General features: G+C 38.3%; 2 protein-coding genes and 1 long non-coding RNA gene across 4 annotated transcripts; all 3 read left to right on the top strand.

Moving 5' to 3' along the window:
- The first annotated feature begins 712 nt into the window (after window positions 1–712).
- On the top strand, window positions 713–7,947 carry LOC117930198 (phytochrome A1-like). 2 transcript variants are annotated; one of them, XM_034850711.1, is made up of 5 exons: window positions 713–1,717; window positions 2,463–4,526; window positions 4,878–5,694; window positions 6,755–7,045; window positions 7,501–7,947. In XM_034850711.1, exons 2-5 carry the CDS (start codon window positions 2,474–2,476, stop codon window positions 7,712–7,714), a joined length of 3,375 nt encoding a protein of 1,124 aa, XP_034706602.1. In that variant the 5' UTR covers window positions 713–1,717; window positions 2,463–2,473; the 3' UTR covers window positions 7,715–7,947. The 2 variants fall into 2 exon arrangements, with proteins under 2 accessions (XP_034706602.1, XP_034706603.1); XM_034850712.1 differs by having other exon boundaries at window positions 1,715–1,785.
- On the top strand, window positions 5,706–6,425 carry LOC117930199. Its single transcript, XR_004653868.1, has 2 exons — window positions 5,706–5,822; window positions 6,131–6,425. It is a non-coding gene; the product is annotated as an uncharacterized LOC117930199 (long non-coding RNA).
- Window positions 7,948–8,877: 930 nt separating the features above from the next.
- Window positions 8,878–14,516, top strand: LOC117930248 (glutamate--tRNA ligase, cytoplasmic). Its single transcript, XM_034850808.1, has 6 exons — window positions 8,878–9,126; window positions 9,724–9,826; window positions 9,966–10,119; window positions 10,760–11,889; window positions 12,761–13,228; window positions 14,032–14,516. Exons 1-6 carry the CDS (start codon window positions 8,981–8,983, stop codon window positions 14,239–14,241), a joined length of 2,211 nt encoding a protein of 736 aa, XP_034706699.1. The 5' UTR covers window positions 8,878–8,980; the 3' UTR covers window positions 14,242–14,516.
- The last annotated feature ends 238 nt before the right edge of the window (window positions 14,517–14,754 follow it).

Here is a 14,754-nt window from a genome sequence, read left to right as displayed (position 1 = left end):
TAAATATTCCTAATATCTCAATATTCTTAATATCTCAACTTTCCTAATATCTAAACATTCCTAATATCTCAACACTAAATAGTATAAGGAAAAAATGATATAAGGAAAGCATTCCTAATATCTCAACATAAAGTGCCCTTCCTTTGTGAGAAGGTGAATTTGAGTGAGCAGAGTTAACTCATCCACAACCGGAATCCAATTCCAGTGATGATAATAAGCCGCTTTAAGCTGCCCAGGAGTAGTCTGATTATTGCATGGAACAAAGTTAAAAGCCATCTTCCATTGGATGAGGATACATAGTAGGAAACCTTATTTGTTATTAGCCAGGGGAGGCACAAAAACATGGTTGGCCAGGAAAGCTAACAACTTCATAATGCACACCCAGTCTATTCCAGCCCATTTCTACATCCAATCCACCAACAAAGGGGAATATATATATATATATATATTAATATTAATAAATACAAAAATATCCAAAGGGGAGGAGACAGAAGAGGTTCAGAGTGCCATTGGATTCGATTTTCCGTAATATAATACTAATAGAGGAAAGTATGCAATGAGAGCCGTCCTCTTTTTCCCAATATAATACAGCCACTGACTCACATGGCTTTGCGGAGGCTCAACCATATCCTTTATTTAATTCACATCCCGCATTGAAAGCCCAGCCAAAAGGGAATGGAAAATGGGAAATCTATAGGCGTTGAGAACCGACATCAGCCCAACCCTCCATTCGTTCATCCATGTTTACAGAGTCACCGCCTTCCCCAGAGAGTAAATGGGAAATCAATATCACTGCCCAATAGGAAAGGGTAAAAGTGGTGAGTCAGACGGATACAGGGTGTATGGTGTATGTATGGGCAATTGGGGATGGGAGAATGGGAGAATGGAGACAAATACAAAGCGGGTGGTGGGTGGAGGATGGTGCGTGGGTCAGAAGGCGGGTAATCGGGAATCTGACCCACAGGCCGATCGGCAGGAATCATGATCATCTGGGTCTGACACGGGAGTGTTGTCTACACGTGAATCCCATAACGCACTCTCTTGTTGCTACCCGAGGCATGGGCTGTCAATCTTCGCTCTTCCTCTGGATCACTTCCACTACGCTCAGCCTCACCCAAGCCAAACCCCTTTTATCATTTTTTTATTTGACTTTAGACATGACAGAACAAACAAAACTAAAGCAATATATTTTTCCCCTTTTTCTTTACTTCCAAATTCTGAGTTTTTTTGAGTTGGATTTCTTTATAAATTATAATCAACATATAAAAGTCAGTTGGGCACTTGGAACGGGAACGAATCAAAACTCCAGTTTATGCTATTTATAGTGTGATCAACTACCTCTATTATCCATCTTTGGAAACCAAAACCAAACCCAAACCCAAACGGCCAAACCCATGGGTTTTCTAGTGTGCGGCATGTTATTCCAGTCAAATCTCTCCCCCTTCTCAATGCATTGGAGAATGTTCAATTAATATATTATAATAGAGATGCACGCCAGAGCAAACCTAAGGTAATTTCTCTATTTCTCTGAGCAATTGGGTATGGCCCGTGCTCCCCTTTAAGGGTTCAGATGAGACGGTGATCGAGGCTCCCGGGTGATGGATTTTAAGCTATTTCTATTCTCAAGTTGGGGTTTGCTCAGCTGAGTTGGGACTACTACTTTCAAGCTCTTCAGCTCTGGGACTAGTGTCTTTTGCATTCTGCAATTCTAAAGAGGGTCAGTTTTTACATCATCTTCCCTCGCTATTTTAAGAGAAAAAGTCCCTTATTTTGCACTTATCTACTGTGAGTACCCTCTGCAACTTATCTGTTTTCTTACAAGTTTCCCTTTTGAGATGATTGGGTACCCTGTGGGGGTGGTTGTTGTGTACTAGCTTTCTCCTTGGAGCAGGTTTTTCATTTTCCTTTTACATTTGACTTATTTTCTTATTCTTCATCTAGTGATGTGGATATCTGATAGAGGAAACGTTTACTTTGTTGATGCTTAAAATTATAGGATGAAGAAATTTGTATTGAAACAAGGCCGTCAGTATTTATTATCAGTAATTTAAAAAATTTTAGTCACTGATAGGACTTAACCTGTTTTTGATGAAAAAATGTTCTTGTAACTTAAGATGGATCCTCAAGCATCTGTGTTTGTCTGCCGTTGGGGTTAGAACACAAGTGCCTTGGATTCCCTATAACTGAGTTTCTCATCTTGATGGGGTTTTTTTCCCCTTCAAAATTTGGATATTACCAGAGCCATATATAACAAACGCTATTGCTAAAACTGTTGCTCTTATCATCCGTATTGATATCACTATTATAGTGTAATCATTCTTCCTCTTCTTTTTCTTGTTGTTCTTGTTGTCACTGCTATAACTATCATTATTGTCATTGTTCTCAACATCTTTGAAGTTATTTTTCTTATCTCACATTCAATTTTGCCTTGTTAGTTTTATAATTTTTTTTTCTCTTCTCAGTTGGAGGAAAAATGTCTTCTTCTAGACCCACTCAGTCATCCAGCACTTCAGGTCGATCAAAACACAGTGCTAGGATTATTGCTCAGACCACCGTGGATGCAAAGCTACATGCGGATTTTGAGGAGTCAGGTAGTTCATTTGACTACTCAAGTTCAGTGCGTTTTACTCCAGCTGGTGGAGATCAACAGCCCAGATCTGACAAAGTAACAACAGCTTACCTCCATCACATACAGAAAGGCAAACTGATCCAACCATTTGGCTCTTTGTTAGCCCTAGATGAGAAAACTTTCAAAGTCATTGCCTACAGTGAAAATGCCCCTGAAATGTTGACAATGGTTAGTCATGCAGTCCCAAGCGTTGGTGAGCATCCAGTTCTGGGCATTGGTACTGATGTGAGGACCATCTTCAGTGGCCCCAGTGCATCTGCACTGCACAAGGCCTTAGGATTTGGAGAGGTTTCTCTTCTGAATCCCATCTTAGTCCATTGCAAAACCTCAGGGAAGCCCTTTTATGCAATCATCCATAGGGTCACTGGTAGCTTGATCATTGACTTTGAACCGGTGAAGCCTTACGAAGTTCCCATGACTGCTGCTGGTGCCCTGCAATCCTATAAGCTTGCAGCCAAAGCAATCACAAGGTTGCAGTCGCTGCCTAGTGGTAGCTTGGAAAGGCTTTGTGATACAATGGTTCAAGAGGTTTTTGAACTCACTGGTTATGACAGGGTGATGGCTTATAAATTTCATGATGACGACCATGGGGAGGTTGTCTCTGAGATAACAAAGCCAGGCCTTGAGCCATATCTGGGTTTACATTATCCTGCCACGGATATCCCTCAGGCTGCACGTTTCTTATTCATGAAGAATAAGGTCCGAATGATCTGTGATTGTCGTGCAAAACACATACAGGTGCTTCAAGATGAGAAACTCCCATTTGATTTAACATTATGTGGTTCAACACTACGGGCTCCACACAGTTGCCATGTACAGTATATGGAGAACATGAATTCAATTGCTTCTCTTGTTATGGCAGTTGTTGTCAATGACGGGGATGAAGAGGGTGAAAGCTCTAATTCTGGGCAGCCACAGAAGAGAAAGAGGCTTTGGGGTTTAGTGGTTTGCCATCATACAACTCCAAGGTTTGTTCCCTTCCCTCTTCGCTATGCTTGCGAGTTTCTAGCTCAAGTGTTTGCCATCCATGTCAATAAGGAGTTAGAATTAGAAAGTCAGATTCTTGAGAAGAATATTCTGCGTACACAGACACTCTTGTGTGATATGCTGATGCGAGATGCGCCCTTAGGCATAGTGTCACAGAGCCCAAATGTAATGGATCTTGTGAAATGTGATGGAGCTGCTCTACTATACAAAAATAAAGTATGGAGATTGGGAATAACTCCAAGTGACTTCCAGTTGCATGATATCTGTTCATGGCTATCCGAGTACCACATGGATTCAACTGGTTTAAGCACAGATAGCTTGTATGATGCAGGATACCCAGGGGCTCTTGCCCTTGGTGATGCATTTTGTGGGATGGCAGCTGTGAAGATAACTTCAAAGGATACTCTTTTCTGGTTCCGGTCCCACACAGCTGCAGAAGTCCGATGGGGTGGGGCAAAGCATGAACCGGGTGAGAAGGATGATGGTAGGAAGATGCACCCAAGATCATCATTTAAAGCTTTCCTTGAAGTCGTTAAGACGAGGAGTTTACCTTGGAAGGACTATGAAATGGATGCAATCCATTCTTTGCAGCTTATCCTTAGGAATGCTTTCAAAGATTCTGAGGCCATGGATGTAAACACCAATGCGATCCACACAAAGCTCAATGACCTAAAAATTGAAGGAATGCAAGAGCTAGAAGCAGTGACCAGTGAGATGGTCCGTTTGATTGAAACAGCCAGTGTGCCAATCTTGGCAGTTGATGTTGATGGTCTGGTTAATGGATGGAATACAAAAATTTCTGAGTTGACTAGTCTGCCTGTAGATAAAGCAATTGGGATGCATTTGCTCACGCTTGTGGAAGATTCTTCAGCTGATACTGTAAAAAAGATGTTGCATTTGGCGTTGCAGGGTATGCCTTACTTATCAGTTCTAGTTGTAATAAATAGATGTACAGGGATGCTTGTGTGCACACCCATGCGCAAGCAGACATGCATGTGTTTGGTAACTGATTTAATGTGCATTGCATGTTCATCACAATGCTATGGAAGAGTAAAAACTCGAACCTCCATGTCTTCAAACATTATATCCTTAAAATGGGGAACATTTTATCCTGATCAGGAAAAATGGGAAAAAGGTTGTGTGTGCATGCTTGCATATGTTGTGTGGCTGGGTGAAATAAAGGGATTCAGTTTTTATCTCTAATACTTATCTTTAATTTACATCAATTTGATTTTTTCCCTTCTGCCTTTTTTCTGATCAGGCCAAGAGGAGCAAAATGTCCAATTTGAGATCAAAACTCATGGGTCTAAAAGAGACTCTGGCCCCATCAGCTTAGTTGTAAATGCTTGTGCAAGCAGGGATCTCGATGAAAATGTTGTGGGGGTATGTTTTGTGGCCCAAGATATAACCAGTCAGAAGACGGTGATGGATAAGTTCACCCGAATTGAAGGTGATTACAAAGCAATAGTACAGAACCCAAACCCATTGATTCCCCCAATATTTGGCACAGATGAATTTGGCTGGTGCTCTGAGTGGAATCCGGCAATGGTAAAGTTATCTGGGTGGAATCGGGAAGAAGTTATGGATAAAATGCTTTTAGGGGAAGTGTTTGGGACCCATATGGCATGCTGTCGTCTCAAGAATCGAGAGGCTTTTGTTGGTTTGGGGATTGTGCTCAATAGTGTTATGACTGGTCGGGAATCAGAAAAGGTTTCCTTTGGTTTCTTTTCAAAGAGTGGGAAGTATGTAGAATGCCTGCTTTCTGTGAGCAAGAAATTGGACAGAGAGGGTGCAGTCACTGGGGTATTTTGCTTCTTGCAGTTAGCTAGCCAAGAGCTGCAACAAGCACTTCATATCCAGCGGTTGTCGGAGCAAACTGCCTTGAAGAGATTGAAAGCATTAGCTTATATAAAAAGGCAGATCAAGAATCCTCTTTCTGGGATTATCTTTTCTCGGAAGATGATGGAGGATACTGATTTGGGAGAGGAACAGCAACAGATTCTTCATACTAGTGCCCAGTGCCAGCGTCAACTCAGCAAGATTCTTGATGACCATGATCTTGATAGTATTATTGAAGGGTATGATAAAATCAACTCTATTCACTTTTGATAATTTTGCTATGCTCTTGCATTAAGCAACTTCATTTTTATGCATTTTTTTGTTAATCAAAATGGCAATGGAGTAAACTGGCTCACCGCCTCAGCCTGTATCCTCATTCTCATTTGAACAGAATCTATATTTTCCTGTAGATCAATCTTTCTACAACTCCTTCAGGCTGCCTAGGAGGTCATATATAGCTTCTCATGGTCTTCCATGTGAATTTACCTTATGATGAAGATCCGAGATTCTTAGAGAAATTTATAGACTAAATTTGAATGCTAATCTTGAATAGAGGTTTTTGTGAGGAGTCCTAATTTTAGAATTTTGTGTTTGCTCAAGTTGTCCTGCTTTGTTTACAAAAATTGTTAACACTTCGATACATGAAATATTTTGTTGCTTTAACTGTTATCTTAGTTGCTACTCCATCATATGAGGGCTGATCGGGGTCTCCCAGCTGATATGGTTCGAGGCTATGGACAAAATACCACTAAGGGCCTAAGCTTCACCAACTATTATCATTCTCATCATGTCCCCATTTGGAATGAATGAGCCTCTTTGAATGAATGTTTGAGAAGCATAAATTAATTTTCAAGAGCATTTTTTGCGTGTTTAAGATAGACTAGGATGATCCCCTGAAGCTTGGCTCAAGTGGCAATTTGTTGGGATGGGGCTTGGGAAGGTTCCACATTGGGATCCATGTAACAGCAAAGAAAAATATTGAAAACAAGATCCACTAGGATGAGATAAAAAGAGGATAAAGCAATGCACTTCAGAGTTTCTTGTGTCTAACATTGAATGGGATGGGTATGTGATCCATGTTAAAGTACCTTTCAGTTGTACTCAAATAGTTACCATTTTCTGTGCATGAAAATTCCTCATTTTAGTGGTTCAGTCACATGATGAAGACTTGAGAAACTATTGGGCCATTAATTGAGGAATGATAAAAGAGTTGAAGGAGTATAACTCTGTTTCTTAGATGTTTCTCACCATTACCTGTTGGAATCTTATACCATCCTTTTTCATCTCAATTTGTAACAGTTACTTGGATCTGGAAATGGTCGAGTTTACTCTGCGTGAAGTATTGGTTGCCTCCATCAGCCAGGTCATGATAAAGAGTAATGGAAAGGGTATTCAAATAGTTAATGATGCGGAAGAGGGGATCATGACTGAAACACTCTATGGAGATGGTCTTAGGCTTCAACAGGTGCTAGCTGATTTCTTGTTGATATCAGTAAATTTTACACCAGGTGGAGGCCAGCTTTCTGTTGCAGCTAGTTTGATCAAAGATCGGTTGGGGGAATCTGTTCATCTTGTGCATCTGGAACTCAGGTATAGCTTCTGGACCCTAGATATGATTTGTTTTAGGTGTATATATATTCATAGTTGGCATAATATGTTTTACAATTTGTGGGTGGCAAATGTCAGAAAAATTCCCAGATTGTGTATGCTACGTCAAAACTAAATGATTCTGCTGTATATAGTCTGTACATCACCATATCATGTAGGAAATGGAAGGAAATTGGTGGTTTAGGAGCGCAGATGGGAATGGGGAGATAGGATAGGGTTGGTCTTGATCATCTGGTCTATCCCTTCAGAAACTGCCTAGCTGATCTCCCTTGGGCGGATGGTTGACCTGATGCTTGTAATCATCCCATTGATTTTGTACATCCAATATAAAATAGAAGAATGTGATGTTTATTGAAAGTATTTCCTGGTATATGGATTCTTTTATTCAGAAAATTGAGCAGTCAAAGTCACCTGTTGGGTTTGTTTTGTTGATTCAGGATAACACATGCAGGAAATGGGGTACCAGAACAATTGCTGAACCAGATGTTTGGAAACAATGGAGACGCGTCTGAGGAGGGCATAAGTCTGCTTATCAGCAGGAAACTGGTGAAGCTGATGAATGGGGATGTCCAGTATCTAAGGGAAGCGGGGAAATCGACTTTCATCATATCAATCGAACTAGCTGCTGCTAGAAAGAAGCCACAGGCCTAAATAACTGTGTGAGGAAGCAAGATCACTGTCTGGTTTGTACAGGCAAAAGAGAATGGAGTGTAATGTTGTTGTACTATGCCACGCACTGTGGTAGGCTTGTTTTTCTTTTTTAATCTTGGCTTTACTCTGATTGTGTTGTTTCAGCTTTCAAGTTGTACATATTGATGTGCCATCGTTGATAAACATTTGTTTTAAATTTTAATCACTGCACGACCAGTTCTTGGATTGAAAAATCCAGTTGCAGATGTCCAATTTGTGATGATTAAGAATTAAGACAGCAGCAGATAATAATCATCACAAGCTGCCTTAAAGAGAACCTTTAACCTTAACGTGCATGAGAAAGGACTCCCCAAACCTTACCAAAAAATTCAAACAGATTTGGCATAAGTCTGTAAATTTAAGCTTGTTTTCTCCTCCGGTTCTATTTTCTTTTCTACCGTTCTTTATCGTTTTTTTTTCAGGCGTATTTACTGATTTAGTTATGAATTATAGTTTCAGAAGTTTTGAGGGAAAAGAAACAGGCAAGTGTTAAGAAAAATGATTTTGATTTTGATGAAAAAAATGTTAAAGAAAAGGGGGAAATTTGGGAAAAGTTAGGAGAAAAATGTTTTCTTAGTAAAATTAATTTCTTTCTCTCAAAAAAGGCTTCCCCTTTTTGTTTTTAATTTTCCGTATAATCCTCTTTTTCCTTCTGTTTCCTCTCTTTTCTCTTTCCTTAAAGACATGAAAGTTTTTCAATTACTAATCTCTTTATTTTTCTTTTTCTCAAACTCTTCAAGCAAACCTCAAGCCATGTTTAATTACTAGAAAGTATTTTTCTTTTTCTTTTTTTTTTTTTTAAAAAGAACAAAAACAAAAAACTTACTAAAAATCTTTTTCCTCTTTTTTTAGATTAAAAAGAAAGAAATTTTGAAAAAAAAAAAACAGAGTATATTTTTCAAGAATTTTATCTTCTTATTTCTTTATATTTTTCCATTTCATTTTCTTTTCTAATTTTTTTTTTGAATCAAACATAATAGATTATAAAAATATTATGGAAATAAAAGTAAAATTATTTTCCCATTTTTTTTTTAATTTATCAAAGAAAAATCCTTTTTAATAATAAAATATGCAAGTTGGGCCAGGCCCAAATACGATTTTGAGAATCTAAGCCAGAATTGAGAATACGCAATTTCGTTCCGTGCTTCGGCTTTTTTAGGTTTAACGCCAAGTTCTTCTTCTCTTCTTCATCTTCAACTGTTGTTCAGTCAATAGAGGCGGCTTAGGATGGAGGTCAAGCTCTCGTTTCCGGCGGATCATCCGCCATTGTACGTCATCGCGACAGCCAAGGTCGCCGGAATTCCCATTTCAGAGGATTCATCTCTTGCTTCTGGTTCTCTTCCCACTTTTCTCATTTCCAGCAATGATCATGAGTAAGTTCCCTTGTTCTACTTTAATTTTGGTCTCAATCTTATCAATTTAATTTAAAAATTCGGCTCAACCCATCATCCACACCATCCTTATTTAGAGTTCTTCTCATCTGTGGCTTTATTCTTATATCATTTTGCAACTATATCCATCATCCAAACTTCATTTTTTATTCCAAGTATTTTGTTTGTTTTCTGATAAATCGTGCATTTTTGTAGTTATAGTTTAATTCTATATTTTAATATTTATTTTTATATCATCAATTTTGATTGCCTGAGTTATAGTGCCAGATCTTTGAATTTCAAGTCTATGGCACAGTTAGTCTGATTTATATCTGTATTTTTGTACTTTCTGTTCTTGGTTCAGAGTATTAGATTTGTGAGAAATTGAGAGACATTTTATATATGTCAGTTTCTTTATTAGTCTGTTTTGGGTTCTTTTCTATCTATTGATATTCAAGTCAATATCTGCAAAAGGTGGCAATTTTAGACTGTTTGGATTTATGCTTTATGCTTGTTACCATTTTGTTTCATTGCCATCCATATATTATGAGGAAAAGAAATTATCTTGCATACTAATGTTTTACCTCGACCTGCTTCCAGATTCAAATTGAGGGGAACATCAATAAATGCTCTTCTCCGTTATCTTGGGCGGGTTGCAAGCATTCCCAATTTTTATGGGCAGGATGCATTTGAATCTTGCCAGGTGATTTTCTCTTGGTCTGATGAACCTTCCCCCCCCCCCCCCCCTTTTCTTAATTGTCAAATTTTGCTTCCTTATGTTTTTTTTCCTCTGTTCAAATCTGCTAATGACCCACAGCCTTCTTTTCTCTTTCACTTTTCAGATTGATGAATGGCTAGAATATGCTCCAACCTTTTCAACTGGTTCTGAATTTGAGAATGCATGCTGCTATGTGGATGGCATTTTGTTGCAGCGTACCTTTTTGGTTGGTTATAGTTTGTCAATTGCAGATATAGCAATTTGGTCAGGTCTTGCAGGTGAAGTTTCGACTCTACTTTATTAACTTTTTGTCTGACACCATTGGTACTTGTCTAAGATACATGCATTGTAAAGTATAATGATGGTGCACTCATGCCTCAGATTTTAGGTACCGTGCACTTGAAATATATGTGCCTTGTTACCATTGCTCACCACACTAAAGATGTCTTGAATAAAAGTTTAGTCCACCTCAATAATTATAATTATCTATTCTTAAATTTGTGAATTTCCATTAGAAAGAAGGCTATGACAGTGGCTTTTGTTGAGTTTTTCCACATGGGACTATCTGGCTGGTGGATCACACAGAATATCTGTATTACTTGTTTGGTCATTAGTGTATGTTAAACCTGTTCTGAATTATCTCTTATCCAGAGATCAACATATTTGGGTATTATAAACCATTCATTTTATTATTCAGAAAGAATATGGTGAAGGCTGGGAGAACTTCTTGCATTGCTTGGATAACCACTGGATCACCTGTAGAAAATCTGTAGGGTTCTGAGAGTTTATGCCATCACATTTTTCCTATTCCGGAAATTTCTGCTTTTTTGCACTGTTAGTCGTTATTTCTGTACCTTAGATATCATCTTTCTTACTATTCATTACTCCTGTACATGCTTAATATGCTGTGCTCCGCAGGAAGTGGACAGAGATGGGAAAGTTTGAGGAAATCAAAGAAATACCAGAATTTAGTGCGGTGGTTCAATTCAATATATGCAGAATACAACACCGTCTTGAATGAAGTTACTGGAACATATGTTGGCAAAAGAGGCTTGGGAAAGCCAATGCCGGCCAAAATGAAAGAAAAAGAGCAACAGGGTATTAATAATCATATGAAGAATGTAAGTGGGGATGCCAATGAAAAGGGAAAAGCTAGCAGCAAGGCCACCGCTGAAGTGGATCTTCCAGATGCAGAAGTCGGAAATGTGCGGTTGCGTTTTGCACCAGAACCCAGTGGTTATCTTCACATTGGGCACTCAAAAGCTGCATTAATGAACCAGTATTTTGCTCAAAGATATCAAGGTCAGCTGATTGTGCGCTTTGATGATACAAATCCTGCTAAAGAAAGCAATGAATTTGTGGAAAATCTTTTGAAAGATATCGAGACTTTGGGTATTAAGTATGATGCTGTGACATATACTTCAGATTACTTCCCTCAGTTAATGGAAATGGCTGAAAATTTGATTTGTAATGGTAAAGCGTATGTTGATGATACACCACGTGAGCAAATGCAGAAAGAACGGATGGATGGAATTGAATCAAAATGCAGGAATAACAGCCCTCAGAAGAATATGGAATTGTGGAAGGAAATGATTGCAGGATCTGAAAGGGGTTTGATGTGCTGTCTGCGTGGGAAGTTGGATATGCAGGACCCAAATAAATCGCTTCGAGATCCAGTTTATTACCGTTGCAATCCGCTTCCCCACCATAGGATTGGTTCCAAGTACAAGTTATACCCAACCTATGATTTTGCTTGTCCATTTGTTGATGCTAAAGAAGGTATAACTCATGCACTTCGATCTAGTGAGTACCATGATCGCAATGCTCAGTATCATAGGATCCAAGAGGATATGGGAGTAAAGAAGGTTCACATCTATGAATTTAGCCGGTTGAATATGGTGTATACGCTTCTCAGCAAACGTAAGCTTCTCTGGTTTGTTCAAAATGGAAAAGTTGATGGGTGGGATGATCCTCGTTTCCCGACTGTCCAAGGGATTGTGCGTAGAGGTCTGAAAATTGACGCATTGATACAATTCATCCTTGAACAGGTAAGACAATATATAGCTATGTTTTTGTTTTTATTTTTATTATACTTATCGATACTTTTGAGAAGTCAGTTATAAATGCATCCTCCAGAAACTGCCAAAAGCTTGCATACTGATAGGTTGCCCTTGGAATATTCTAGCTTCGGTGGTGATATCTTGTTATCATTTCCTGATCTTTGATACTAGTTGGAATTCTGTAAATATCGAATCCGGATTAAATTACAGAAGCACTAACATGAAAAAGGAAAAAACAAAAAACATGACAGAATATGTGGTTCACCTGACAACTGCTACATTCATGGCTAAGATGAAAAGTTTCACTAGTAAGAGATCACAATAACATGGATTTATCCATAATCCACCAAGACAGGATCCAAGCAAAACCCAGTTCACCACAAATTTCCTTCTCCTAACTTTAACTGAAGCTGCATTAAGAGCTGTGTACTTAGCTCTTATTATAATTGTCTACTTGAGACCCCTCCTTCGACCTTGGGTACAAGCCAAGATCTCCCTTTGGATAGTGAGTTGACAGCGTCTATTTCAACAAAAATGCCTGAAGAAATCCTCACAAAATAGGATTTCTCCAAGTATGAATTTCAGACATTTTTTTAACACACCATATTTGGTTTTCATCTTTTAGCTGTCCAAAGAGCATATTTGTGTTATTGTTTTTATAATCGATGAATTCCTTAAGATATAAGACGGGGAAATTTTCAGATTACATCTGTACATCTGCACAGTGCCTCTTATTTACTTCTTCCAAATTGTGTGAGCATGCATCCTTAAATCCATGCTATTTTATGTTGTGAAAGTCTTTGTTATTTTGGCCATCCTAATGAAGGTTAATGAGCATTCTTCTATCCTTTGGTTTCAGGGGGCATCGAAAAATCTCAATCTCATGGAATGGGATAAACTCTGGACCATTAATAAGAAGATTATTGATCCTGTGTGTCCCAGACATACTGCTGTTATTGATGACAAACGTGTGTTAGTAACCTTAGCTGATGGTCCTGAGAAACCATTTGTCCGCATCATACCAAGGCATAAGAAATTTGAAGGCGCTGGAGAAAAGTGTACCACATACACAAAGAGGATATGGATTGACTATGCTGATGCAGTGTCCATCTCAGAAAATGAGGAAATAACCTTAATGGATTGGGGGAATGCCATCATAAAAGAAATCAGGAAGGATCAGGATGGGAATATTACGCAGTTAATAGGGGTTTTGCATCTCGAAGGATCTGTCAAGGCCACAAAATTGAAGCTTACCTGGCTACCTGAAACAAGCGAATTGGTTAACCTTTCATTGATGGAGTTTGACTATCTAATCACAAAGAAGAAGGTATGTGCTGGTTAACTGGTGAAAAGATCATTTGCATTTATAAGTTATTTTTGTTGTTTAAAATAATAGATTCCTCTAGTGCCAAATTTTTAGATTGATATAAATTCATGATTGCCTAACTGCATAAGCCATGCTTTATCTTGACACTTACCTTAAAAACAGAAGGGGAAAAAGTAAAAACTCATTTCACTATTTTAAAACCTTGCTCTTCTATTCTATATTCTTTCATTCATTATGACTAAGAGCACCCACTTAAAGGCTTATTACCTACAGACTATTGAATGCAGAGGTGTCCGATTCCTGCACCATCATGTGGGAGATGTTAAATCCCCTACCTTCATGGATATTATTAATGTGATTTTGTGAATGTCCTGCAAGGAAAACATATAGTTATATTATGTTTTTCTTTGTATATGTCAAAAATCCATAAAGGAGTTGTTCCAATTATCAAGCCAAATATATCAGAGCTAATTTAAATATGTATATAATATATGCACTTGAGCAGCAGTGCATTGTAAATCATAGACTAATAGCTTTATGATTGTTCAGGCAACAACTGCACACTGTTTTGAAATTGGACTTGTTTGTGAGTGTTGAAACTAGTTTTGGATACTACTTGTAGAATGGTGTCATCTCAGCTGTTGTTTGACAGGCTGGTTGTTCCTAGAGAGACTTATTTTACATCTTTATAGCAGTGTGGCTTATTGATTTTCCATGATGTGCTGTATTATTGGTTATTTGCTGAAAATTTAATGAATGTAAAGTTTGATTTGTGGGTTGCGTTTTAACTGTTGGAAATGCAGCTGGATGAAGGAGATGATTTCCTTGATGCGCTTAACCCGTGTACCAAAAGAGAGACTGCAGCAGTTGGGGATTCTAACATACGGAATTTAAAGCGCGGTGAGATAGTGCAGCTGGAGAGGAAGGGCTATTATAGGTGCGATGCTCCCTTCATTAGACCTTCAAAACCAGTAGTTCTATTTGCAATCCCAGATGGCAGGCAGCAAAAATAAGAACTTTACACCAAAGGAGTTTTCCACCCATATCCCAAGAATTTTGGAACTTACATTAGAGACTACGTTGATTCAGTGATTGTATGAAATGAGAAAAGGAAGGTTCCTACGCTTACTTTTGTTTTAGATATGGGAACTGATGGAGATTGTTGCTTTGATAGTTTTATTGATTCGTCTTTATGAGGATGAACAACCTTATAAATTACTGTGGCAATTCTAATATTATGGGTTTTATTTTGTCATAATGAGGCAAATTTTGACATGTATTGGAAAGATGTTGGGAATCCATACACCACTATTGTTGTTTCTTTCGCGTTGATGAGGACCAAAATGTAAACCCCTATCTCATAAAATCACCTTACACACTTTCCAAATTATTGTGAAATATTTAGATTCTTCGTCTTATTAACAGTGTAAATATGGATACCTGCAAAAGAAAAATATTAAGTTAATTGATAGTATAAAAGGTTGAAGAGAGAAACATGACTGCATAAGATTTATGGTGGATATAAG

This window comes from Vitis riparia, chromosome 14 (assembly GCF_004353265.1).
Source record: "Vitis riparia cultivar Riparia Gloire de Montpellier isolate 1030 chromosome 14, EGFV_Vit.rip_1.0, whole genome shotgun sequence".
NCBI lineage: Eukaryota > Viridiplantae > Streptophyta > Magnoliopsida > Vitales > Vitaceae > Vitis > Vitis riparia.
The sequence above is the reverse complement of the archived record's forward strand: the minus strand, read 5'-3'. Positions and strand labels throughout refer to the sequence as shown.

Excerpts from the sequence above, each read along its gene's own strand:
- LOC117930198 (XM_034850711.1), top strand. The coding sequence starts at position 2,474 with ATGTCTTCTTCTAGACCCACTCAGTCATCCAGCACTTCAGGTCGATCA. Across the intron at positions 4,527-4,877 it reads GTTGCATTTGGCGTTGCAGG|GCCAAGAGGAGCAAAATGTC; the intron begins GTATGCCTTACT and ends TTTTCTGATCAG. Across the intron at positions 7,046-7,500 it reads CTTGTGCATCTGGAACTCAG|GATAACACATGCAGGAAATG; the intron begins GTATAGCTTCTG and ends TTGTTGATTCAG.
- LOC117930248 (XM_034850808.1), top strand. The coding sequence starts at position 8,981 with ATGGAGGTCAAGCTCTCGTTTCCGGCGGATCATCCGCCATTGTACGTC. Across the intron at positions 10,120-10,759 it reads AATTTGGTCAGGTCTTGCAG|GAAGTGGACAGAGATGGGAA; the intron begins GTGAAGTTTCGA and ends TGTGCTCCGCAG. Across the intron at positions 13,229-14,031 it reads ATCTAATCACAAAGAAGAAG|CTGGATGAAGGAGATGATTT; the intron begins GTATGTGCTGGT and ends TTGGAAATGCAG.